Here is a 26081-nt window from a genome sequence, read left to right as displayed (position 1 = left end):
TTATTTTCCAAAAGCCTCGTTTTTATTTATATAGAGTCCTAACCACTTTGGTGGTAGGAGGAGTGGGAGAGGCTCCTTTTTCAATCCAGGGACCTCCACAATGTTGGTTTGCTGTTACCAAACACACAGGTAAGTGGCATCATGGATCTGGTAAACTAACGACAATGTTTAGTCTCTCTCTGCTAGAGCAACAAGGTGAGCATCAATCTCTGCTTCTGTAAGAATCCTAGAAGGCAAAAGGGGGAAAAAAACAACTATTTAAAAAAAAATTTTTCAAACACAGATAAAAGTGGGATAGTATAATAAACTCCCATATACCTATCAACCTACTTCAACAATTATCAATTTATAAACCAATCTTTAAAAAATCTATACACACACTTATCTTCCCTCAGATTATTTTGAAGGAATTCCCAGATATTATCTCACCTTCACCTATACACAAAAATGTTTACTTCTTTGACATCGGATTTAGAATTGTATCTTGAAAATAAAATTCTTTAGTTGCAGCTAAGATAGAAAATATTTCAATTGAATAACAAATAAAGCTAAACTATAAAGTATTCTATTTAGCTTCTATGTCAAAATGCATTTATTTTATTTATTTATTTATTTTTTATTTTTTTGAGACGGAGTCTCGCTCTGTCGCCCAGGCTGGAGTGCAGTGGCCAATCTCGGCTCACTGCAAGCTCCGCCTCCCAGGTTCAAGCGATTCTTCTGCCTCAGCCTCCCGAATAGCTGGGACTACAGGCATGTGCCACTACGCCCAGCTAATTTTTGTATTTTTACTAGAGATGGGGTTTCACCATATTGGCCAGGCTGGTCTGGAACTCCTGACCTCGTGATCCGCCCGCCTCGGCCTCCCAAAGTGCTGGGATTACAGGCGTGAGCCATCTTGCCCAGCCGTCAAAATACATTTACATGTAGTATAACTCAAATTTATGTCAGCTCAAAGATAAAAATTCATGAAGAAATTTTAAGCATATTAAAGTGTTCAGATTCAGAAGTTCATGAAAATAAAGTTATAATTCTATGAATAGTCTACCAGCCAGAGAGTGCTCCATGTTGAACATATATTTCCTTTCTTTTTCTTTTTGAGATGAAGTCTGACCCTGTCGCCCAGGCTGCAGTGCAGTGGCACAATCTTGGCTCACTGCAACCTCTGCCTCCTGGGCTCAAGCAATTCTCCTGCCTTAGCCTCCCAAGTAGCTGGGATTACAGGTGTCCACCACCACACCTGGCTAATTTTTGTATTTTTAGTAGAGACGGGGTTTCACCATGTTGGCCAGGCTGGTCTCAAACTCCTGACCTCAAGTGATCTGCCCACCTTGGCCTCCCAAAGTGCTGGGATTACAGGTTTGAGCCACCATGTGCAGCCCTGAACATGTATTTTCTAAATGATGTTTGCCTCGAAAGGAAGCAATGGTTTGGCAACCTTGTTAATGTGACCTATTACTACTAGACTTCTAAAAAGTGAAATTTGTCAAAAGGACATTTTTTAGTGCAACTGAAGGCAATATCAAGCAGTTTAAATAGTTGTTGATGCTTATGCTATGTATTGTAATTATTTACATATATTTACTATCACAGAATTTATAAATGATACAAAGTTTTCTGAAGACAAGATTTTTGGTTCCTTACCAATTTTAAAAATAACAGATACAAATACAAGTTTAAAGGTGGCAGGAAGGTCTCCAAACAGAAAAGAAAACAAGAGCTAATTGTAGGTTCCTTACAGAGATTTTAAAGTTATTCTTGCTGAAATTTTTACTGCAAAAAAAAAAAAAAAAAAAAAAAAGGCACCTTTTTCCAAAGCAACTTGATCCCTGCCCCCACCCCTCACCCCTACCCCAACAAGTTACAAGACTTCTTCCTATGGGAAAAAAAGCTAGAATAGATTCCGTTCTGGTGTTGTCGGTTGTTTTTTTAACAGATGGGGTCTCACTATGTTACCCAGGCTAGAGTGCAGTGGCTATTCACAGGCACTATCATCGTGCACTACAGCTTTCAACTCCAAGGCTCAAGCCATCCTCTCGCCTCAGCCTCCTGAGGAGCTGAGACTACAGATGCATGCCACAGCACCCAGCTCCTGTTTGTTTGCTTTTTTTTTTTTTAAAGTCCTATGAATTTTTCTAAATCTGTCATGTTTATATGACTTATCTGTGGGCAACCAAAAGAACAAATTAGGAAAAAAAAAAACAAACGAAAAACCTCTTCAAGGTCTAGTTAAGCTTAGTTTACCACTCTCGTACCCCATACCACAACCAAGACCATGTGTCTTTATGGTTGTGATCTAAGAATAGATACACATAATAGTTAAAATGCCTCCCAGTAGTTCCTTGTATCTGTGGATTTAACTGTAGTATTTTCATTAAATATAAGAGCATCCTGGTCCATGGTATATCAACTGCCTCATAGGGCTGCTGGGAGGATTAAATGAGCTGATTGTATGAAGCACTCAGTATGGATTTGAATCATGGAAGCTATAAGGCTGATGTGTGGGAGTTAGTCACTTAGTGAGTAAGAACATACACACACACACACACACACACACACACATCCAACATCTGCAAGTCAATTAGCTGTATTCAAAATTTGGGCTTTCCAAAGATTTCTAGATAATGGTCTGACATATATCAGTAGCTCATATTGCTCCTCAAAGTTCTACTTAAATAACCACTAAATAACCAAAGTTCTATCTGAAAAACTTGCAAACTACTACTTTGGGAATTGAGTTTGTATTGGCCTTAAACTAAAAAAAAGAAAACACTTATGCTAACTTTTTTCCTTACATAAGGAAGGTAACTTTATGTCGTCTCTGGTGTTAGATATAAAATCACTCTGAAATAAGGAGAAAAGCTTTTATATCTGACTCTTAAAGAGAGTCCAAAGTTTTAAAAACAGATCTCAGGTGCTGGGGAAAAAACACACACACACAAACAAAACTATAATGACAGTTAAAGAAAAAAGATTTCCCCCACAAGTTATAGGACACATGGACTCACATGCCTCCACCTTTCTAGTCTGCATGTGGCCCACAATATCACTTACCTGAATTTAGGATTTTCAACTGTCACTACTCCAACTTCTATTTCTGAAGGTTTGAAATCAATTGATAGAACAGTAGACAGGCAAGTAATTGCAGTCTGAAAAAAAGTATTTAATGTTAAAATATAGTATTTTTTAGCGATTCCAAGGTTTTCTCATTCTTAGCTTATTCAAATCATGAGTCAATCAGGAGCTCCATGTTTCAATGAGGTAGTTCAATGTTACTAACAGACTGCTTAACTCTAATGTATTGCCTCCCAATGATGAGAAACTTTTTTCTACCAAGTCAAATAATAAAGGTGTCCATTAATTAAAATAGGATGATTTATACAGAAAGGTTTATTGGCTTCATGACCCAGGCACTACGCTTCACTTAGCACTTGGGGTGAAATAGGAAAAGGATAAAGATGAATGATACTCTCTGCACCTTCAAGGAATTTACAGTAAAAACGATTTAAGAATGTTTTAAGTGTTTTTTTTGCTCGTTTTGTTTTTGTTTTTTTGAGACACAGTCTCACTCTGTCGCCTAGTCTGGAGTGCAGTGGCGCCAGCTTGGCTCACTGCAACCTCAGGCTCGTGGATTCAAGCAAGTCTCCTGCCTCAGTCTCCTGAGTAGCTGGAATTACAGGGGCCTGCCACCATGCCCGGCTAATTTTTGTATTTTTCGTAGAGACAGGGTTTCGCCATGTTGGCCAGGATGGTCTCAAACTCCTGACCTCAGGTGATCTGTATGCCTCCCAAAGTGCTGGGATTACAGGTGTGAGCCACCATGCCCGGCCTTAAGTGTTTTTATACCTGATGTGGTTATTTGTATAATTAATTATGAATTGCAATAAAAGAAACCTTTAAGAAATATTTAGACAGGGCCTAGTACTTCTTGAACATGAACTAGCTTTTTATCTCCTTTAAGCATACTTCCAAACCAAACATAAAAGCATTAGATGGTACTTTTTTTTTGGTCATTTATCAGAAGCATGTTGTTAGCGTCTTCAGAATGGCTTTAATTCCCGACTTACACCCAAAATCTACTAAAATTTTTGTTTTTAATTTCTTGGCAGTAAATAGGACTGGCCTCAAACACCTGGACTCAAGCAATCCTCCAGCTTCAGCCTCCCAAGTAGCTGGGACGACAGGTGTGTGCCACCATGCCCAGCTGGTTCCTATTTTTATTTATATTTTCCTATTATATGTGTTTTGTTGAAAGCCACCTCAAATACATTATGAAATAAGGAATTAAGTGAATAAAAGCAACCCAAATTTTCCTATGTCAGCTGTATGATATCAATTTCATTATTAAGTTGACAAACTTGAATCCTGGGATGTAATTCAGGAATAGCTTTGTATAGAAATTATACAAAGATCCTCACTGTTCTATATAGCATAAAAAGTCAGCTCCTTTTGGTTGACTTACTTCCACTGTCTGTTCAAATGTCCAATCAAATTTCTTCTTCACTTTTTTTTCAAGGAAGCTGGTTGACTCAGTTTGTTTAACTCCCGCTGCAGTGGCTTTAAACCCACAGTAGTAACCTGCAGGATCACACTTATATACCTGAGGGCCTTGCTCTTCATCTATACCAATTAAAATCATACCTAAAAAGAGAAAAGACCCTAATTAAATATGTTTTAGCTTTATACAATGACATCTCCTCTTTCTTGGTGGTGTCACATAGCTACTGCTAATCATTACTTTGGCCATCAATTTTAGGATATGTATTTTCCTTTAAGAAAACTGATAAAATACAGGTTATCACCACAGGTAAATTAGGTAACAGATAAATTCCCATTTCACAAAACGATTTATCACAGATTAAAAAAATAGTTTGAATAATTACAAATACAATTTAAAAATAGTGTTTCCAATCTTTGCTGTTATCCAAGCATGTTTATCTGAACCCTAATCCTTCAAGATGTTGCCTGGTAAAATAAACTTCAAAAACACTTTTTTTTTTTTTTTTTGAGACGGAGTCTCGCTCTGTCTCCCAGGCTGGAGTGCAGTGGCAAGATCTCGGCTCACTGCAAGCTCTGCCTCCCGGGTTCACACCATTCTCCTGCCTCAGCCTCCCGAGTAGCTGGGACTACAGGCGCCTGCCACCATGCCCAGCTAATTTTTTGTATTTTTAGTAGAGACGGGGTTTCACTGTGTTAACCAGGATTGGTCTTGATCTCCTCATCTTGTGATCCGCCCGCCTCATCCTCCCAAAGTGCTGGGATTACAGGCGTGAGCCACCGCACCCGGCCAATCTTTTTTTTTTTTTTTTTTTTTTTTTTTAAGAGACAAGGTCTCGCTGTTGCCCAGGGTGGTCTTGAACTCCTGAGTTCAAGTGATCCTCCTGCCTCGGCCTCCCAAAGTGCTGGGATTACAAGTGTGCACCACTATGCCTGGCCCAAAAACACTTTCATATACCTTTTCTGGAAACAGATAATAAATAATAGCATATTAAATGCTGTGAAATATTCTGTTGTAGATTGACCTATTTAACTTTAACTCAGTAGTTCTTTGGTTTGTTTGACCAAGAAATACTTTTTTTTTTTTTTTTATAGAAATACCTATTAAGGTTCCAGGGAACAGTGTATGGGACACACTTTGGGAATGCTGGCACAAACTGAAATACACTTACGGGCTACCTGCTCACCTTTACACTGCCCATCTTCATTACTGTTGGTATATACTCCTCTAGTAAGTCACACAAACCAAGCTCTAAATTCTATAAATGTAACTTTGTTACTACAGTTCTAATGTTACCATATTATAGGCATACAATTAAAATAAACACCATCATTAAATTTCTTTCTACTCAGTAGAACAGGTAACAAGGTACTTAATGGTTTAACTGCTTTCTTATATTTGATATATACAAAATATAAGGGCAACACAAAAAGGTACCCACTTATTGCTGGGGGAAACAACAAATACTTCTTTCCTTCAAGGTCTTCCAAGATGAATATGATTTAAGTAATTTTTAAGTGAAAAGTCAAGAGGGTCAGATGCTAAACAGAAATCATTACACTGACTGCTTTAATGCTCATAAATGAATGACACGTCAGAAACAAACATGCATTGAATTTTTCAGGCTAATTTATTACATCACATCTAAAAATCAGTAAATCTCATCCCTCTCCCAATACAATTTTATTTGTTTTCAAAAATAGAAATTTATTCTAAAAATGTGAATCACACACCTGTGTGTGACCCTAATTCTTTAGGGTGGTCAAAACAAACAGCTACATTATTAAGATGCCTGATGTAGGTATTTCTATGGAATTAGTAATCTGGAATTGCAGTAGAACCTCATTACAACATCCTAGTAATGAGGACTTGCATCTTTCAAATCACATACTCCAAATGGAAATATTTTGATAAAAAGTCTAACAGCATCTAAAGCCCGACATACTGTTGTGAAACCTATCCTTTAGTTCTAATTTATTATAAAGATTTTCCCACTGCATGTATTTTCCAAACCACATGTTCAGAACTCAAGTGTTATTTAAAACAATTCTGTATACATGTTCTGTAAAAAGTTTCAATTCATCAATTATTTGGGAGACCTCTTAGCATACTTACAACAACCAAGAGGCCTCATTTCAGCATTCTGTGTGTAGACCTGAGAAATATCGGCAATTCTTTTACACAGCATGTCCACAGGAATCTCATAGCCATACTTGTATTTCCAGTTAGCTGCCTCATAGCGTGCCCTCTGTACCTGGGATCTGCTGTCAGCTTATAGCATAAAAAACAAAGATTTACCTGGTTAGAAGGAAAGAACAAACCTGAAAGCCAGGCAATTTAGCCAGGCAATTTTCCCACCATATAGACATACATGAGTTAAAGAGAAAGGGTCTGCTATGGCTTTTTCTCCCCCAATGAATACTAAATAACTCATCAACAAGTATATGAAAAAAATTGAAAAACATGAAGCTCTCTACACAGTACTCCCCTTTTATACTAAGCCTTTCATCAGCAGTCAAAATAGTTTCTACAAGTATCCAGTAACTCCCAAAAGAATAAGCATTAAGGAGGCAGGGCATGGTGGCTCAACACTTTGGGAGGCCAAGACAGGCGGATCACTTGAGGCCAGGAGTTTGAGACCAGCCTGGCCAACATGGCTAAATCCTGTCTCTACTAAAAATACAAAAATTAGCTGGGCGTGGTGGTGCATGCCTGTAGTCCCAGCTACCTGGGAGGTTGAGGCACGAGAATTACTTGAACCCAGGAGGCAGAGCGGCCTGGGCGACAAAGTGAGACTCTGTCTCCAAAAAAAAAAAAAAAAAGCCTTAAGGAGAGAGAATAATCTTTCTTAATCTTTGTTTTTAGGCTTAAATTGGTTTTTCATGTATTTTTTAGAGATGGGGTCTTGGACTGGCACCCAGTGAGCCATCATAGCTCACTGCAGCCTTGAATTCCTTGGTCAAGTGATCCTCCTACCTCAGCCTCCTGAGTAGCTAGGACTACAGGTGTGTGCCACCATACCAGCTAATTTTTTTTTTCTTCTTCAGATGGAGTCTTGCTCCATTGCCCAGGCTGCAGTACAGTGTCATGATCTTGGCTCACTGCAACCTCTACCTCCCAGGTTCAAGTGATTCTCCTGCCTCAGCCTCCCGAGTAGTTGGGATTACAGGCACCTGCCACCATAGCTGGTTAAGTTTTTTGGTATTTTTGTTTTTATTTTTTGAGACAGAGTCTCACTCTGTTGCCCAGGCTGGAGTGCAGTGGTACAATCTCAGCTCACTGCAACCTCTGCCTCCCGAGTTCAAGCAATTCTCCTGCCTCACCCTCCTGAATAGCTGGGATTACAGGTGTGCGTGCGCCACCATGCCCAGCTAATTTTTGTATTTTTGGTAGAGATGGGGTTTCACCATGTTGGCCAGGCTGGTCTCAAACTCCTGACCTCAAATGATCCGCCTGCCTCGGCCTCCCAAAGTGCTGGGATTACAGGTGTGAGCCACTGTGCCCAGCCTTTTTCTGTATTTTTAGTAGAGACGGAGTTTCACCATGTTGGCCAGGCTGATCTCGAATTCCTGACCTCAAGTGATCCGCCTGCCTCGGCCTCCCAAAGTGCTGGGATTACAGGTGTGAGCCACCGTGCCCAGCCCCCAGCTAATTTCTAAATTTGTCATAGAGATGGAGTCTCACTATGTTGCTCAGGCTGGTTTTGAACTCCTGGTCTTAAACAATCCTCTCACCTTGGCCTCCCAAAGTGCTGAGATTACAACTGTGAGCCACTGTGCCCAACCTAAAATAATTTTCATAATAATTCTCACTCTCTTCTAACTGATGCCATTATTACCAGGTTTGAGATATACTGAGTTAGGTCCCCTTAAACTACTAACTATAGCTGAAATAAGATAAAATCATCTATGAAAGGGGCCTCAGCCCAGTTTCTCTGACGGTAGCATAAGCATCTAATTCTATTATAGGTATAATTTCAACAAAGCTCACAATACTCTTAAAATACTGATACTAGTCTTAGAAGACTGCAAATCCACTCATGGCACCTGAAAATCAGGCAATAAGATAAGTTTAAAATTAATACAAAACTCAAAATAATTTGAAGAAAATAACAAAAGGCTTGTATATCTACAGATGTCTAGCTAATTACCTGTCATTCCAGTCATCACACAACCAATGTTTTCAGTTATCTTGAATAAGTGAGTCACTGTGCTGGAATCCAATAATTTGTCCTAATAAACAAAATAAACAAAGATAATTTTTAAAAAAACATACAGGTTTCTGTGTAGTTATAAAAAAATTATGTTTTCATTTTTAATTTGCCCTGCTTCTTGGAGAAAACAATACGATGGAACTATAAAAATAAACTGTATAATAAATGTCTTCTGATCATTTTAAAGTTATAATCAACTTTAAAAAAAGGGTTTCGAGGGGCTCTATTTACCATTTCTGGATGATACTTTTCCTGTGGACAAGCAATAGCTTAATAAAAATTTGTCTCAAGGTCCCCAAAGACAAAAGACTTAGAAAAGACCATTATGCTTATAATCACATCATGAAGTTTAATAAGTTAATTCTGTCCACACAGCTGAACTGTATATAGACGTTCAATAGACACTTCTTGGATGACAGGAAAGCAGGATCAAAGCAAGATTATGTTAATATTTGTATATAAAAATACACTTTTCCACAAACCCATGAAAAATTCTTTTTTTTTTTTGAGATGGAGTTGTGCTCTTGTTGCCCAGGCTGGAGTGCAATGGTGTGATCTCGGCTCACCGTAACCTCCACCTCCCAGGTTCAAGTGATTCTCCTACCTCAGCCTCCCGAGTAGCTGGAATTACAGGCATGTGCCACCACACCTGGCTAATTTTGTATTTTTAGTAGAGACAGGGTTTCTCCATGTTGGTCAGGCTGGTCTAGAACTCCCGACCTAAGGTGATCTGCCCACCTGAGCCTCCCAAAGTGCTGGGATTACAGGTGTGAGCCACTGCACCTGGCCAAAAATTCTTATATTCTGCAATTATTAACTATTTGGGCAGTATTACTTACAGGTACTTTCTTCTGTGTGACAATTACTGCACAGTCTTTCCCTCTGACAGCTACTGATGTAAGGCCACCCTGGTTAATAGCCTTAAAAGCATATTCTGGAAAACAGAACAGTTTTTTTTTAAGTTGGAATAAATTATTGTAGATTCTTGCAATAATAGTCATTAAAAAGAATGAGAAAGAGCTACATGAACACAGAATGCTCATATAGCATTCCAAGATGTGCAAAGTCAAAATAATACTAATGACCACAAGTCACAGGTAAACCAACTCCATTTCTTCCATTTTCATTTTACTGAAATTATTTTCATTATGCTGATGCACCCAATTTCCAATAAAGTTTTTTTTTTTTTTTGAAACAGAGTCTCGCTCTGTCACCCAGGCTGGAGTGCAGTGGTGCGATCTCAGCTCACTGCAACCTCTGCCTTCCAGGTTAATGCTAGTCTCCTGCCTCAGCCTCCCAAGTAGCTGGGATTACAGGCACGTGCCACCACATCTGGCTAATATTTGTATTTTTAGTAGAGACGGGGTTTCGCTGTATTGACCAGGCTAGTCTTGAACTCCTGACCTCAGGGGATTCACCTGCCTTGGCATCCCAAAGTGCACTGATTACAGGTGTGAGCCACCACTCTCCGCCCCAATAACGGTTTAATGTTTATCATACTGCATCTTTATCAATGATGTTTTGTCATTTTAAAAGTTTTTTTGTGGCCACTATTTCTAAGTCTGGTTTTCCCAGGTCAAATTTAGCTGCTTTAAATCTTTTCTAGACTTAATACTTCTGTTAACTTTTGGTCAGTAACTAATTTGACCCCATGCAGTTTTAATTGCTGTTTGATTATTTTGCATTGATTTTTGTCTAACAAGTTGAATATTTCTGGATCACGCTTTTTGCAATTTTTATGTTACCTACAACATATGACTCTTTTTTTTTTTTTTTTTGAGATGGAGTCTCGCTCTGTCGCCCAGGCTGGAGTGCGGTGGCACGATCTCGGCTTACTACAACCTCCACTTCCCAGGTTCAAGCGATTCTCCTGCCTCAGCCTCCTGAGTAGCTGGGATTACAGGTGCATACCACCATGCCCAGCTAAGTTTTTGTATTTTTAGTAAAGATGGGGTTTCACCACGTTGGCCAGGCTGGTGCCGAACTCCTGACCTCAAGTGATCCGCCCACCTCGGCCTCCCAAAGTGTTAGGATTACAGGCATGAGCCACCACGCCAGGCCAACATATGACTCTATCTATAACAAACCTCAGCTTATGCACTTCTAGCTGCTGTCAATCCATTCTATTGGTTAAAACACTAGGATCAAAATAGTAGCTTACAAAAAAACTACTTTGGCACCATGTAGTATAATTGATAATGGTTGTCTTTGGGCAGTAAGATTACAGATCTCGCTCTGTCACCCAGGCTGGAGTGCAGTGGCATGATCTTGGCTCACTGCAACCTCTGCCTCCCAGGCTCAAGCGATTCTCCTGCCTCAGCCTCGTCCTGAGTAGCTGGGATTACAGGTGCCCGCCACAACACCCAGTTAGTTTTTGCATTTTCAGTAAAGACAGGGTTTCACCATGTTGGCTAGGCTGGTCTTGAACCCTGACCTCGGGTGATCCGCCTGCCTCAGCCTCCTGAAGTGCTGGGATTACAGGTGTGAGCCACTGCACCCAGCCCAAATTTTTCTTTTTTTAAAAATTTTTAGTAGAGATGAGGTCTCACTATCTTGCCCAGGCTGGTCTCGAACTTCTAAGCTCAAGCGATCCTCCTATATCAGCATTCCAAAATGCTGAGATTACAGGCGTGAGCCACCAGGCCAGCCTCTGCAATATTTAAATTTAATAATAGACACATATTTTGGTGGGTTTTGAGATAGGGTCTTGCTCTGTTGCCTAGGCTGGAACACCAGGGCATGATCATAGCTCACTGCAGCCTCAACCTCCTGGGCCCAAGTGATCCTCCAGCCTCAGCCTCCTGAGTAGCTGGGACCACAGGTGTATACCACCACACCCAGCTAATTTTCAAATTTTTTCTGTAGAGATGGAGTCTTCCCATGTTGCCCAGGCTGGTCTCAAACTCCTGGACTCAAGCGATCCTCCCACCTCAGACTCCCAAAGTGATGGGATTACAGGGATGAACCACCACGCCTGGCCTGTTTATTTTATTTTTAGTTAAAAATAGATACGGGGTCTTGCTATGTCGCCCAGGCTGGTCTCAAACTCTTTGGCTCAAGTGATCCTCCCACCTTAGGATTACAGGCATGAGCCACTGTACCTGGCCTGGGCACGTATTTTGTAATCAGGCGAAAAGCAACAAAAATCAACACATGCTCATGGTAGAAAATATGAAAACACAGAAGATAACTTTTAAATAATTATTCATAATCCCAATCGTTATTTACATTTTGACATATAACAGATTATTTCAAAATTCTGTCTTCGAGTGTTACTCTGGGCACTGAGTCTGAGCCATGGCCTCATCTGTTCAAAAAGTCACAGGTGGTGAGGACCAGCTGAGAAAGCTACTGCCTATCAGGCTAAAGAATCTCTTTTAATAGAAACTGTAATAAATCATCAAATATTTCTAAATGGCTAAATATTTAAGAGAGAACAAAAGAACAGAGCAAAAATGATTCTAGAAAAATGGCCTTAAAGGAAATCCTCAGCTGGGTGCAGTGGCTCACACCTGTAATCCTAGCAATTTGGGAAGCAAGGTGGGAGGACTGCTTGAGTCCAGGAGTCTGAGGCCAGCCTGGGCAACATGGCAAGACCCTATCTCTACAAAAAAATGTTAGCCGGGCATGGTGGTGTGCCTATGGTCCCAGTTCCTTGGGAGGCTGAGGCAGGAGGATCACTTGAGCCCAGGAGGTCAAGGCTGCAGTGAGCCGTGCTCACACCACTGTACTCCAGCCTGGGCAAGAGCGAGACCTCGTTTCAAAAAAAAAGAAACAAAAGAAAAGAAATCTTCAAATATGGCTTGGATTTAACTGGTTTTATCATTATTATCATTATTGAGCAAGAGACAGCATCTTGCTCTGTCACCCAGGCTGAGTGCAGTGACACAATCATAGCTCACCACAGCCTCAAACTTCTGATTCAGACCCTCCCACTTCAGTCTCCTGAGCAGCTGAGACTACAGGTGGGTATCACCATGCCTAATTTAAAAGAATTTTTTAGAGATGGGTTCTCACTACATTGCCCAGGCTGGTCTCAAACTCTTGGCCTCAAATGATCCTCTTGCCTCAGCTTCTGGAGTAGCTGGGATTACAGCAGGTATGAGCCATAATCCCCAATTTATTTCTATTTTATTTTATTTATTTATTTTTTTTGAGACGGAGTCTTGCTCTGTCGCCCAGGCTGGAGTGCAGTGGCGCAATCTTGGCTCACTGCAAGCTCCGCCTCCCGGGTTCACGCCATTCTCCTGCCTCAGCCTCTCCGAGTAGCTGGGACTACAGGCGCCCGCCACCACACCCGGCTGATTTTTTCGTATTTTTAGTAGAGACGGGGTTTCACCATGGTCTCGATCTCCTGACCTCGTGATCCACCCGCCTTGGCCTCCCAAAGTGCTGGGATTACAGGCGTGAGCCACCGTGCACCCGGCCCATAATCCCCAATTTAATTGGTTAATTATAATAGCAAAATTTTACCATCCCATCACACTACAAATAACTTTTTTTATTTTTTTTTGAGATGGAGTCTCACTCTGTTGCCCAGGATGGAGTGCAGTGGTGCGATCTTGGCTTACTGCAACCTCTGCCTCCTGGGTTGGAGCAATTCTGCCTCAGCCTCCCGAGTAGCTGGGATTACAGGTGTGCACAACCACACCCAGCTAATTTTTGTATTTTCTGTAGAGATGGGGTTTCGCCATGTTGGCCAGGCTGGTCTTGAACTCCTGACCTCAGGTAATCCACCCACCTCGGCCTCCCAGATGCTGGGATTACAGGTGTGGGCAACTGCACTCAGCCTACACTACAAATAACTTCTAAAATATAGGAGGCTGGTGCCTCGCTATTTGTGGGGATTGGTTCTAGGACCTCCCATGGATTCCAAAATCCACAGAAACTCAAGTCTCTGACAAAACGGCACAGTATTTGCACATCACCTATGTATATCCTCCTGTATACTTGAAATTATCCCTAGCTTGGCCAGGCGCGGTGGCTCACACCTGTAATCCCAGCACTTTGGGAGGCAGAGACAGGCAGATCACCTGAAGTCAGGAGTTCGAGACCATCCTGGCAGACATGGTGAAACCCCATCTCTATTAAAAATGCAAAAATTAGCCGGGCATGGTGGCTAGGCGCCTGTAATCCCAGCTACTCAGGAGGCTGAGGCAGGAAAATCGCTGGAACCTGGGAGGTGGAGGTTGCAGTGAGCTGAGATTGTACCACTATACTCCAGTCTGGGCGAAAGAGCGAGACTCCGTCTAAAAAAAAAGAAAGAAATTATCTCTAACTTACACTACACGAGCTAATACAATGAGTGAGACTCCATTTAAAAAAAGAAATTATCTCTAGCTTACACTACACTAGCTAATACAATGTAAATGCTAAATTTACATTTGCTTTTGTTGCTTTTGTTTAGCGAATAACGACAAGAAAAAAATCTGTATATGTTCAGTACAGGAACATTTTTTTCCCTGAATATTTATGATCTGCAGCTAGTTGAATCCATGGATGATGAAACCATAAATATGGAGGGCTAGCTGTACAACTTTCAAACTGCTTCTTGATTCTGATCCTGATATGGCTAATAAAGCTTCTATCAGATCAGCCCTCCACAAATAAAAAGTACTAACTCTAAACAAAACAATAACTACCTAAAGACACCACAAAGTCAGATTCTAGAGGGGAAGTCAACAGTTAGGAGAAAGGAATGGCATGGTTGAGTTTCCCATTTTTGTGGCTCATAATCTGAGAGCAGTAAAGGCTGAACTCCCACAGAAAACTCAGTCTTTTTGGCCTGAAGAACTAGAGAACAGTTTGGGGTAACAATAGCTGCCAGAAAACAAGGGAGAGAAATAAGAGCACTAGAGAGTGAGAGTCCCAACTTCTACATATAAACACTGCCCAAATCTCTGGCAGATTCCATAACAACACACACAAGGCAGACTCCAAGCGGCCTAGTTAAGGATAAAAGAAACTGAGTGAGATTTAAGATGCCACCCAAGAGACAGACTTTGTAGCTTGAGAATAACCAAATTAACTGCCTATTAGAACAAAACAAGTCAATACTCTTTGGAGAACTATAACAGAATCCAGAGCTTCATAAAATAACACTGATAAATGTCCAGGATACAATCCAGAACTCTCAATATACCAAAAAACAAATCAAGTCAAACTAAAAAACCAAGACCAAAACCAAACAACAAAAACCAGGAACATTGTGTTCAATTCTCAAAAAGAACAATCCTGAGATGACCCAGATGTTGCTGTATTAGCAAAGATTTAAAAACAACTATTATAACTATGCTCAATGACATGATGGAAAATGTTCTCAAAATGAAAAATGATAGGAAATCTCAGCAAAGAAAAAATGAAAGAAGCAAAAGGAAATTGTAGAACTGAAAAATATAATACATAAAATTTAAAAATTCACCAAACGGACGTAACTGTAGAATGGAGGTGAGAAAGGAAAGAGTGAGTGAATATGAAAATGTATCAAATGATCCAATCTTAAAAAGGCAGAAAAAATAGTTGAAAAAAAAAAATGAATCTGTGGGTCTACATCAAAATGTGTAAGATATGTATAACTAGAGTCCTATATGGAGAGCAAAGAATGGGGAAACAAAATCTGAAGAAATAATGGCTAAAAATGTTCAAAATATGGCAAAAGACAAAAAAACTTCAGATTAAAGAACCTCAGAAAACTCCAAGCAGAATGAAAACAGAAAATCACATATAGATTCATTATGGTCCAATGTCTGAAAACCAAAAATAGAAAACATTTTGAAAACAGAGAAAAACAAATGAAAAACATAAAGAAACTATGACAATAAATGTGTGTTGTTTAAACACCACTAAATTTGTAGTGATTCTGGCTGTGTGTGATGGCTCATGCTTGTAATCCCACCACTTTGGGAGGCTGAATGGGGAGGATCGCTTGAGCCCAGAAGTTTGAGACCAGCCTGGACAACATGGCCAGAAATCAAGAAATAGTAACAGACAACAAGAGAAAAACCAGCTAAGTCAAAAACTGGTTCTTTGAGCCAATAAAATCATTAACGCTCTGGTAGGTTGGTAAATGCATCCCCAAAAGATATCTATGTCCCAGTCCCTGGAACCTGTGAATGTTACCTTATATGGCAAAAGCAGACAGAGGGTCTTTAGAGATGTGATTTTTTCCTAGGAAAAAAAAAATTCTAGTAACACTTGATCTTCAATCCCACATAGCAACTGGCCACAAAGAAAAAAAATCACCTAAGCTGAGCAGGTGTTTTGCAGTTTTCCACAGGTCCCACCATTTCCTGTTATCTTTCACCCAGCCTGTTTCACTCACTGGCATTACTTATCTGGTCTGTGTAAGCATTTGTGTCCGTCATCCCTGAACTAAATAAATGAATACATGCTTATTGCTTAAATAATGCAAAAGGTAAAAACCACAAAAGAATATCTTCCCTACCATATAAACTTCTGTCCCACAAAATAAAAAACATTTTACATATAAAAAATGCCTTTTTTTTTTTTTTTTTTTGAGACGGAGTCTCACTGTCACCCAGGCTAGAGTGCAGTGGCGTGATCTCAGCTCACTGCAGGCTCTGCCCCCCGGGGTTCATGCCATTCTCCTGCCTCAGCCTCCTGCGTAGCTGGGACTACAGGCGCCCGCCACCTCGCCAGGCTAATTTTTTGTATTTTTAGTAGAGACGGGGTTTCATCATGTTAGCCAGGATGGTCTTGATCTCCTGACCTTGTGATCCGCCCACCTCGGCCTCCCAAAGTGCTGGGATTACAGGTGTGAGCCACCGCGCCCGGCCTAAAAAATGCTTCTTAACAGAGAATGCACCTGTGAATTTCCCAGGATTCATTAAGGGGGCCCTCGTTCTTTATATAGACCAGTGCGGTCCAACAGAAATTTCTGTGATGCTGGCAATGTTCTATATTTGCAATGTCCAATATGATAGTCATTAGTCATATGTGGCTATTGAGCACATAAAATGTGGCCAGTGTAACTGAGCAACTGGATTTTAAAGTTTTTTTTTTTTTGAGATGGAGTCTCACTCTGTCACCCAGGCTGGTGTGCAGTGGAGCGATCTCAGCTCGCCGCAACCTCTGCCTCCCAGGTTCAAGCGATTCTCCTGCCTCAGCCTCCTGAGTAGCTGGGATTACAGGCACACACCATCACACCCAGCTAGTTTTTCTGTATTTTTAGTAGAGACGGGGTTTTACCATGTTGGCCAGGCTGGTCTCAAACTCCTGACCTCAAGTGATCCACCCGCCTCGGCCTCCCAAAGTGCTGGGATTATAGGCGTGAACCACTGCGCTCAGCCAAATTTAAAGTTCTTTGTTAAGAATATCATTCCTACTCTTCCTCTCCTACTTCTCTAAACTTCCCTTCTCAATCTTCTTCACTGCTTTCATCTCTTCAGCCAGCTCCTGAAATACTGGTATTTCCCAGAATTCTATTATTTTCTCCATCCCTGGATGATTTTACCCTATACCACAGATTCAGCTATAACCTAGATAATCACTACTAATCTGTCATCTCTAGCTCTGGACTTACAATTACAAATGTCTATTTCTTCAAATACCTATGCCTATTAGCCACAGACATGTCTAAAAATAAACTTTTCCTCCTTATAAACCTGCTTCTTTTCTTACAGTCCTTATTTCATAATTGTATTACTAACCACTCAGTTTTTCAAGCTACAAACCTGGGTTATCACTCGACTCTAACCTCCTGCCCCTTCCCAAGAAATGTTCATTCTTACTATACCTAGGATTTGCTTTAACATACTCTAGAAGAGAGGGGAAAGTGCGTGGGAAAGGGAGAAAACATGACTGACAAAATATTGACATCAGATGAAGCTAGGTCACTGTACTAGTCTATCTACATTTGTCTAAAGTATTCTATAATAAAAATTTGAAAAATAAGCTCAAGAGACCCCCCCCCACTCTTTCTCTCTTATTACCTTGATTCACTCATTAGGGTTTATATGAATCACTGATACTGAGCAAACCTCTTCTAATTGTTCTTCCTGCCACCAGTCCCCTTTTTATTTCTTTTCTGAGACAAGGTCTCACTGTTGTCCAGGCTGGAGTGCAGTGGTGTGATCGTAGCTCACTGCAACCTGAAACTTTCAGCTCAAGCAATCCTCCTACCTCAGCCTCCAGAGTATGTGGGACAACAGGTGTGTACTACCACACCTGGCTAATTTCATTTTATATATTCTGCAGAGACAAGGTCTTGTTATTTTGTCCAGGCTAGTCTCGAACTCCTGGCCTCAAGCAATCCTCCTATCTTAGCCTCCCAAAGTGTTGGGATTCCAGGTGTGAACCATCAGTCCCTTTCTAATCCCATTTCTACACTCAACTCTCCTATTATTTTACTTAATTACCTTGCCATTCTTAAAGACCCCTGCTAGCTCTGTCCAAAACACATGGAACAAAGTTCAAACTCTAGCATGGTACTCAAGCCCCTTCAAAATATTGCTATAATTTACTCTTTCAGTTGTTACTGTCTATATTCCATCCACACTGACTGATCTATGCACTGGTCCCCCAAACTTCCTTATTTAATCTTCATCTGGGCCAATTTATCTCTGAGAAGCCTTTCCCGGCTCTCCTAGGCAGTTAGTCACTTCCTATAATACCTTTTTTGTACTATTTAGTACTCATCAAGCTGCACTGTAATTTCAGTAAAGGCCTGTATAAATGAATCCCCATTTTAACACTACCTCCATGAAATGTTTTATAATAATTTCCAGAAAAATGGAAACTGCCAGAGAAAAGAATCTAGACAACTCAACACCTAAAGAGTATCTTTTAAAGAAACACTGGCAGAGTAAACAGTAGTATCACGGTTTAGAGCAGATACGGACAACCTATGGTATATGAAGGCCAACTAAGAAAAAAGAGGCCGGGCGTGGTGGCTCACGCCTGTAATCCCAGCACTTTGGGAGGCCAAGATGGGTGGATCACTTAAGGTCAGGAGTTCAAGACCAGCCTAACCAACATAGTGAAACCCTACCTCTATTAAAAATACAAAAATTAGCCAGGTGTGGTGGCAGGCGCCTGTAATCCCAGCTACTGGGGGTGCTGAGGCAGGAGAATCGCTTGAACCCAGGAGACAGAGGTTGCAGCGAGCCGAGATTGCACCACTACACTCCAGTTTGGGCGACAGAGTGAGACTCCATCTCAAAAAAAAAAAAAAAAAAAAAGGAGGCTGGGCACTGTGGCTCACACCTATAATCCCAGCACTTTGGGAAGTAGAGGCAGGAGGATCAATTGAGCCTAGGAGTTCAAGACCAGCCTGGGCAAACACCAAGATGTCATCTCCACTAAAAATAAAAAGTTATCTGAGCATGGTGGTATACACCCGTAATCCCAGCTACTTGAGAAGCTGAGGCAGAGGAATTTCTTGAGCGCAAGTTTGAGGCTACAGTGAGCTATGATCACACCACTGCATTCCAGCCTAGGCGACAGTGAGACCCTGTCTCAAAAAATAAATAGCTGGACGCAGTGACTCACGCCTATAATCCCAGTACTTCGGGAGGCCGAGGCAGGTGGATCACTTGAGGTCAGGAGTTTGAGACCAGCCTGGCCAACATGGTGAAACTCTGTCTGTACTAAAAATACAAAAATTAGCCAGGCATGGTGGTGCATGCCTGTAATCACAGCTACTCAGGAGACCGAGGCAGGATAATCGAGTTAACCTGGGAGGTGGAAGTTATAGTGATCTGAGATTGCACCACTGCACTCCAGCCTGGGCAACAGAGTGAAACTCTGTCTCCAAAATAATAATAATAATAATAATAATAATAATAATAATAAAGAAATAAAGATAAAAATAATAGTTTATGGGCAGCATTTTAAAAGGATATTTATTTTTTAAAGTCAGGATTAAAATGTTGGCAACAGTACTTAAACACTATTTACATGACCAAAGATTTTGGTTTGGGCTAAAATTTTGGAAACTTACAAAACTCTAAAACTGAGTAAACTATTCTTGAATGTCCAAGATTATGCAAGAAAATAATAAGTCATAGTTCATTTTCCTTTTTTTTTTCTTTTTTTGAGATGGAGTCTCACTTTGTTGCCCAGGCTAGAGTGCAGTGGTGCAATCTCAGCTCACTACAACCTCCACCTCCCCGGCTGAAGCAATTCTCCTGTCTGAGCCTCCCTAGTAGCTGGGTCTACAGGGGCATGCCACCACACCCAGCTAATTTTTGTATTTTTAGTAGAGATGGGGTTTCACCATGTGGGCCAGGCTGGTCTTGAACTCCTAAAGTTAGGTTATCCACCTGCCTCGGCCTCCCAAAGTGCTGGGATTACAGGTGTGAGCCACTGTGTCCGGCCCCATTTTCCAGTTTTTAAATGGGAAAACTTATAATGCATTAAACTCGACTCCAAGCCCCCAATTTTCTAAATCTTAAATACACAGTAAAATACCTAAGTATTAGATTGAACCACACGAAACTGCCATTTTTACAGGCTAAAAATTAGTCAAAGACCAGCAGTTTCATGGTTCACCCAACAACAAACCATTAGGTTAGGAAGTAAATTGCTTCCTTGCTCAAACAAAATGGTATAAACAGTTATTTTGTATGTAGAAATGTCATTTCCACAGTAATATCTTATTTGCTTTGTTTCCTTCCCCACCATTTTCCCCAACACTTCCTCAATTTTTCTGGGATTCATTTGTATACTAGAAAAATACAGGGGCTAAACATAAAAGGCACGGTGGCAAAACGTTCAGGACAAGCACACGATGCAAGACAATGGCTCACAGTGTGCACAGCTCAGGCTGTGAGAACAACAGCAGAGATGTATATTCCCTTTATGCCACTCATCAGGCGTTGCAAAGCATTTACAGGTGATTCTGAGGTCCTACCAATTATTAGAAATGTAACTCAAGACTTTTTCCACCCATAATTTTGTTTAGAATGCTGTAGAGTTTCGGGATGTAAATATGATTTTCTCCCATATAAACGTGGGCTTGAAAAATAAAAATGAATTGAGAGATACATATTCTATGAGTTATTAAAAAATAGGCCTCGCGGTGGCTCACGCCTGTAATCCCAACACTTTGGGAGGCCGAGGCGGGCGGATCACGAGGTCAGGAGACTGAGACCATCCTGGCTAACACGGTGAAACTCCTTCTCTACTAAAAATATAAAAAATTAAGGCTGGGTGCGGTGGCTCACGCCTGTAATCCCAGCACTTTGGGAGGCCGAGGCGGGCGGATCACGAGGTCAGGAGATCGAGACCATCCTGGCTAACGTGGTGAAACCTTGTCTCTACTAAAAATACAAAAAATTAGCCAGGCGTAGTGGCGGGCACCTGCAGTCCCAGCTACTCGGGAGGCTAAGGCAGGACAATGGCGTGAACCTGGAAGGCAGAGTTTGCAGTGAGCAGAGATTGCAACACTCCATTTCAGCCTGGGTGACAAAGCGAGATTCAATCCCCCCCAAAAAAATAAAAATAAAAATAAAAATAAAACAAGGGATGTTCTACTGGGGCAAAGAAAGTATATTCATATTCAATTTCAATGCTGTGTGGCAAAAAAAAAACAAAACTAAGATTTTTTTGAAGCTGCTTATTTGCTTTTCCCTAAACTTGTAGGCTACATAATTGAGATGTGTGGTTCACTATAAAGTGCCTCCTAACCTTTTACTCTTTAGAACAGTGATTCCTCAAGGGGGTGGGGTCATTAGAAATCTTGGCACTGGGGGAGGGGGAGATAGAGGGGGAATATGAGGTTTGAAAATACAGCAGTATTTGATCCCATCACTTTTTTTGTGTAGTTATATATGTATTTATGTATATTTGCACATGTATGTATGTATGTGTATGCATGCACACACATGCATTGAATTTCAAATCAGATTCAAGGAGGGCATGAGAAGCGTGGGTTGAGAAATACTGCTTTGAAATTAGAGTATTTTTTAAATTGCAAAAGAGGCAAATGGCAAGTACTTCTCAGTCATTTGTGAAATTTCTGACTCCATTTACATCAGCCATTTGTTTCTTCTTGACAGTATCCCCTACAGAAAATACTAATTGAAGGCGGGGCACGGTGGCTTACGCTTGTAATCCCAGAACTTTGGGAGGCCGGTGGGCAGATCATGAGGTCAGGAGTTCGAGACCAACCTGGCCAACATGGTGAAACCCTGCCTCTACAATAAATACAAAAATTAGCCCGGCATGGTGGCTGTAATCCCAGCTACTCAGGAGGCTGAGGCAGGAGAATCACTTGAACCCAGAAAGCGGAGGTTGCAGTGAGCTGAGATCACGCCATTGCACTCTAGCCTGGGCAACAGAGCAAGACTGTCTCAAAAACAAACAAACAAACAAACAAAAAACCCCAGAAAACATTGAGTGCTTACTATATATACCAGGCAATGTTTTAAATGCTTTACATTTATTAACTAATTAAATCCTTAAAGCCCTATAAGGTAGGTGGTTATTATCTTCATTTTACAGATGAAAAGTTCTTAGAGTTGGTATGAGTAAGGACTTGAACTCAGGAATTCTGGCTTCAATACACAATGACACTTCTACATTTTATTTTCAGTATGTCTCCACCAGTCCATTTCTTTCTAGTTCCCTATCAGCATGCTCCCTTCTTTGTAGCAACCAGGCAGTGGTTCACAAGCAAATCCAAATGACTACTCCTCTTCTCCTTTGCCAGACCTATCCAGCAAATGATCAGCAAACAGAAGAGAAGGGCCTAAAAGTAGCCAGGCTGAATTTGGCCAACTAGGGCCTCAGTTCCATTCCCCCCACAACGCACCTCCTCCCTCTAACTTGGGCAATTCCTGAAAATAGATTACAAAGCTAGGTGTTCTACAATTTTTAACACACGAATACATGCACACACATACAACCTGCATATGTACATTAAGAGAAATATTTCAGGCCAGGCGCAATGGCTCATGCCTGTAATCCCAGCACTTTGGGAGGCCGAGGTGGGTGGATCACCTGAAGTCAGGAGTTCAAGACCAGCCAGACCAACATGGTGAAACCCCATCTCTATTAAAACTGCAAAATTAGCCAGGAGTGGTGGTGCATGTCTGTAATCCCAGCTACTTGGGAGGCTGAGGCAGGAGAATTGCTTGAACCTGGGAGGTGGAGGTTTCAGTGAGCTGAGATCACGCCATTGCACTCCAGCCTGGGCAACAAGAACGAAACTCTGTCTCAAAGGAAAAAAAAAAAAAGAAAAAGTCTTTCTCTCCACTCCCTGGGAGCAAACACTGCCAATAATGTTATTAATAATTATAAATTATGTTTATAATTATGATTGGCATTACAACTTTTTTTTTTTTTTAGATGGAGTCTGGCTCTGTCACCCAGCCTGGAGGTGCAGTGGCACGGTCTTGGTTCACTGCAACCTCCGCCTCCTAGGTTCAAGAGATTCTTGTGCCTCAGCTTCCTGAGGAGCTAGGACTATAGGCATGCCAGCACGAGCAGCTAATTTTTTGTATTTTTAGTAGAGACAGAGTTTCACCATGTTGGTCAGGCTGGTCTTCAACTCCTGACCGCAGGTAATCCGCCCATCTCGCCCTCCCAAAGTGCTGGGATTACAGGCGTGAGGCACCGCACCTGGCCAAGCATTATAACTTTAAATGTATACCTCTATTTTTTGATATATCAACTTTAGACAACATTTATCTTTTGAGTCCCAAGTATTGAAGATAAAGAGCATACTTACCTTCCATTAATCTCCCCCCATCATTATCCCATTTTTAAAATATTACTTTCCTACTGTCAATGTTAACAACTTGCATCCTATAATCCTTCCATGCTTTGTCTTTGGAGGATTCTAAAGTTTACAAACAGACAGTATTTAGAATATTATGATTATGTATATATTTTACTGGAGAACTAAGCATGGAAGGACCCATAAAAAGGGAAATATTCCATACGGAGCTACTAACCTAATAGACCAAAAAAAAACGGGGCCAAAGAATCAAACAAGCATAATAACATTCTAATAGTCTAATAACATTCACTGAGCACTTACTATGCGGCAGGCACATGTTAAGCACTCTACATACATTGCCTTATTTAATTCTCAAAACCACCACTTAAGGAAGAATTATTATGAGCCCAACTTTGGAAAGGGAAACTAAGGCTAAGGTTACATACCTGGCAAGTGCCCAGTTCAGGTAGTATGGAGCAGGGCAGAGATTTGAATCCAGGTATGACTCCAGGGCCTGAACTCTTCACTATACTGCTTGCTCATACTATTCTTTCACTTTCATTTTCCTAACAATGTCTAATTAATGCCCTGAATAGCAGAGGGAGTGTGTTATTCACAAAGATTAAAATCATCCTGTCTAGGCCAGTGCTAGGCCCGGTGCTCACGCCTGTAATTCCAGCACTTTGGGAGGCCGAGGTGGGTGGATCACCCGGGGTCGGGAGTTCGAGATCAACATGGAGAAACCTCGTCTCTTCTAAAAATACAAAATTAGCCAGGCGTGGTGGCGCATGCCTGTAATCCCAGTACTTGGGAGACTGAGGCAGCAGAAGTGCTTGAACCCGGGAGGCGGAGGTTGCGGGGAGCGGAGATCGCGCCATTGCACTCCAGCCTAGGCAACAAGAGTGAAGCTCTGTCTCAAAAAAATAAAAAATAATAAAAAATCGTTCTGTCTAGATAATGAACTTGTTTTCAGATAAATGTTCTCTTCCAAATCTTTTAAAACTATCACAATGAGACTGTGTTCAGCCTTTCTACTCACCAAATCTGGGAAGCATTAACGATTATGCTTTATGGCTGGATTTTACAATACAGTATATAGAAACAAAGTACAGGTCTCAGAGTGACTTTTCCTGTTCACATATTAAAAATCACGAATAGAACACTGAAAGCAGTAGTCTAATATATGAAAATTATTTAAAACTCAGGAATTTAATACAATAAATGAAAATTCCTTGAGGATACAGTTATCTCTTTGTTCTATCTTTAATCATGTTTTTCAATTGGGGATAAATTAAAAGGGCTATTGAATTATCCAACAAGATGATGTTTCTTGCTACATTATATACGCTATGCAGTAATACACTGAGCAGTTTCATTCCAAGTTATCTTTAACTCTATTTCTAAAATTTACAGGTGAAGAGAACCTCATTTACAGACCAACTCTCTCCTTATGATTCCAAGCACAGATTGTATTACTGTGCAAGACACGGAGCCACTAAACTCATTCAAAAATAAAACTATCACGTACCAGATGTAAATCAAGCCCTCCTGACACAATTCTCTATGGCAAGAGGTCAAGGGTCTGGCTTATAATCATAACCTAAACCTTGACACCATTTCAACGCAATACATTACTATTCCGAGTAACTGATAGTTTCTTTCCACTACAGGTGTTCTTCAGTAAACTAGTACACAGTACCTCATGTACAACTCAGAACCGGCATTTAAATTACAGGAGCATTCAAACAGATGTGGGTAAAAAGGGGATGCCAATTTCAAGGGCAGCTCTAGAATTGAGTCACTCATTCTATCACATTCCCAATGATGTCTTGAACTCTGTAGGTATTTGTAAATTGGCACTTTTAATTTTTTTTATCCGTTTGTTTAACGTATCTGTCACTCTAAGCTGTGAGCTTCAGTATGGAAGAGGGTGTAACATTCATATTTGTATCTCCTAGACTAGCACAGTGTCTGGTATACAGCAGGCTCCGAGTGCCTGTGTGGAATTAACCACAGAAGTCCATGCTGAAAACAAAGGAAAACGGAGAGGAGGCATTTTAGTTGAGACGTTAAGGAATCAATTACCCTTTAGAAGCAGACCTTGTGCCTGGCCCGGACAGAATGCAATAATTGAAGGGGCCTCAGGAAGCCGGAGTCAGGCATTACAGCCCTACCTTCCTTAACTCTCCATTGCGTCTATGCAGTGTGGCCGCTCGCCCTACAGAGCCAGGCCTTCAGGCCCCCGATCCCTGCGTCCAGACGGGGGTGCAAACACCACAGAGCTCAATCCAGCCTCAGCCGTTCTCCCTTGCCAACTCCAGCCCAGCTTCGGCCCCAGACTAAACTCGGGCCGCGTCTGCTCGCTCCAGGCCGTACCATGACAGGGCAATTCAGGTGGACCACAGGCGAACCTGGTTCACTCACCTACTTGGTAGAGCCGACCCTCGGGTGAAAAAATGGTAATGTGGCGGTCAAAACCGGCGCTGGAACCACGGGACATGTTGGTATAAGCACTACTTCAAACACAATCCCTGGGCCCCGTAGCTCCCGTACCAGGCGTTAAAGCACCTCCCGGAAGTTGCAGCGACTGCTTCCGGGGTACCAGCCGCATTTCTTCCGCTCTTGCACGCCCACTCATGGCTCTGGAGCCAGTTCCAGTGCTGAGCTCTGAGGCCCCGCCCCCTATGGGG

At 41.3% G+C, this 26081-nt stretch overlaps 1 protein-coding gene across 2 annotated transcripts; it reads right to left on the bottom strand.

Moving 5' to 3' along the window:
- Positions 1-26081, bottom strand: PSMA6 (proteasome 20S subunit alpha 6). 2 transcript variants are annotated; one of them, XM_030813460.1, is made up of 7 exons: positions 25816-26081; positions 9548-9642; positions 8646-8727; positions 6611-6766; positions 4460-4638; positions 3052-3146; positions 1-226 (listed from the first exon to the last, which is right to left on the bottom strand). In XM_030813460.1, exons 1-7 carry the CDS (start codon positions 25889-25891, stop codon positions 169-171), a joined length of 741 nt encoding a protein of 246 aa, XP_030669320.1. In that variant the 5' UTR covers positions 25892-26081; the 3' UTR covers positions 1-168. The 2 variants fall into 2 exon arrangements, with proteins under 2 accessions (XP_030669320.1, XP_030669326.1); XM_030813466.1 differs by lacking the exon at positions 25816-26081 and adding an exon at positions 23838-24053.

This window comes from Nomascus leucogenys, chromosome 1a (genome assembly GCF_006542625.1).
Source record: "Nomascus leucogenys isolate Asia chromosome 1a, Asia_NLE_v1, whole genome shotgun sequence".
NCBI lineage: Eukaryota > Metazoa > Chordata > Mammalia > Primates > Hylobatidae > Nomascus > Nomascus leucogenys.
This window is presented reverse-complemented; position numbering and strand designations above follow the sequence as displayed.

Coding starts and splice junctions, on each gene's coding strand:
- PSMA6 (XM_030813460.1), bottom strand. CDS start 25,891: ATGTCCCGTGGTTCCAGCGCCGGTTTTGACCGCCACATTACCATTTTT. Junction 9,643..25,815: donor GGGTCGGCTCTACCAAGTAG/GTGAGTGAACCA, acceptor TCTGTTTTCCAG/AATATGCTTTTAAGGCTATT. Junction 227..3,051: donor GTTGAAAATCCTAAATTCAG/GTAAGTGATATT, acceptor TTTGCCTTCTAG/GATTCTTACAGAAGCAGAGA.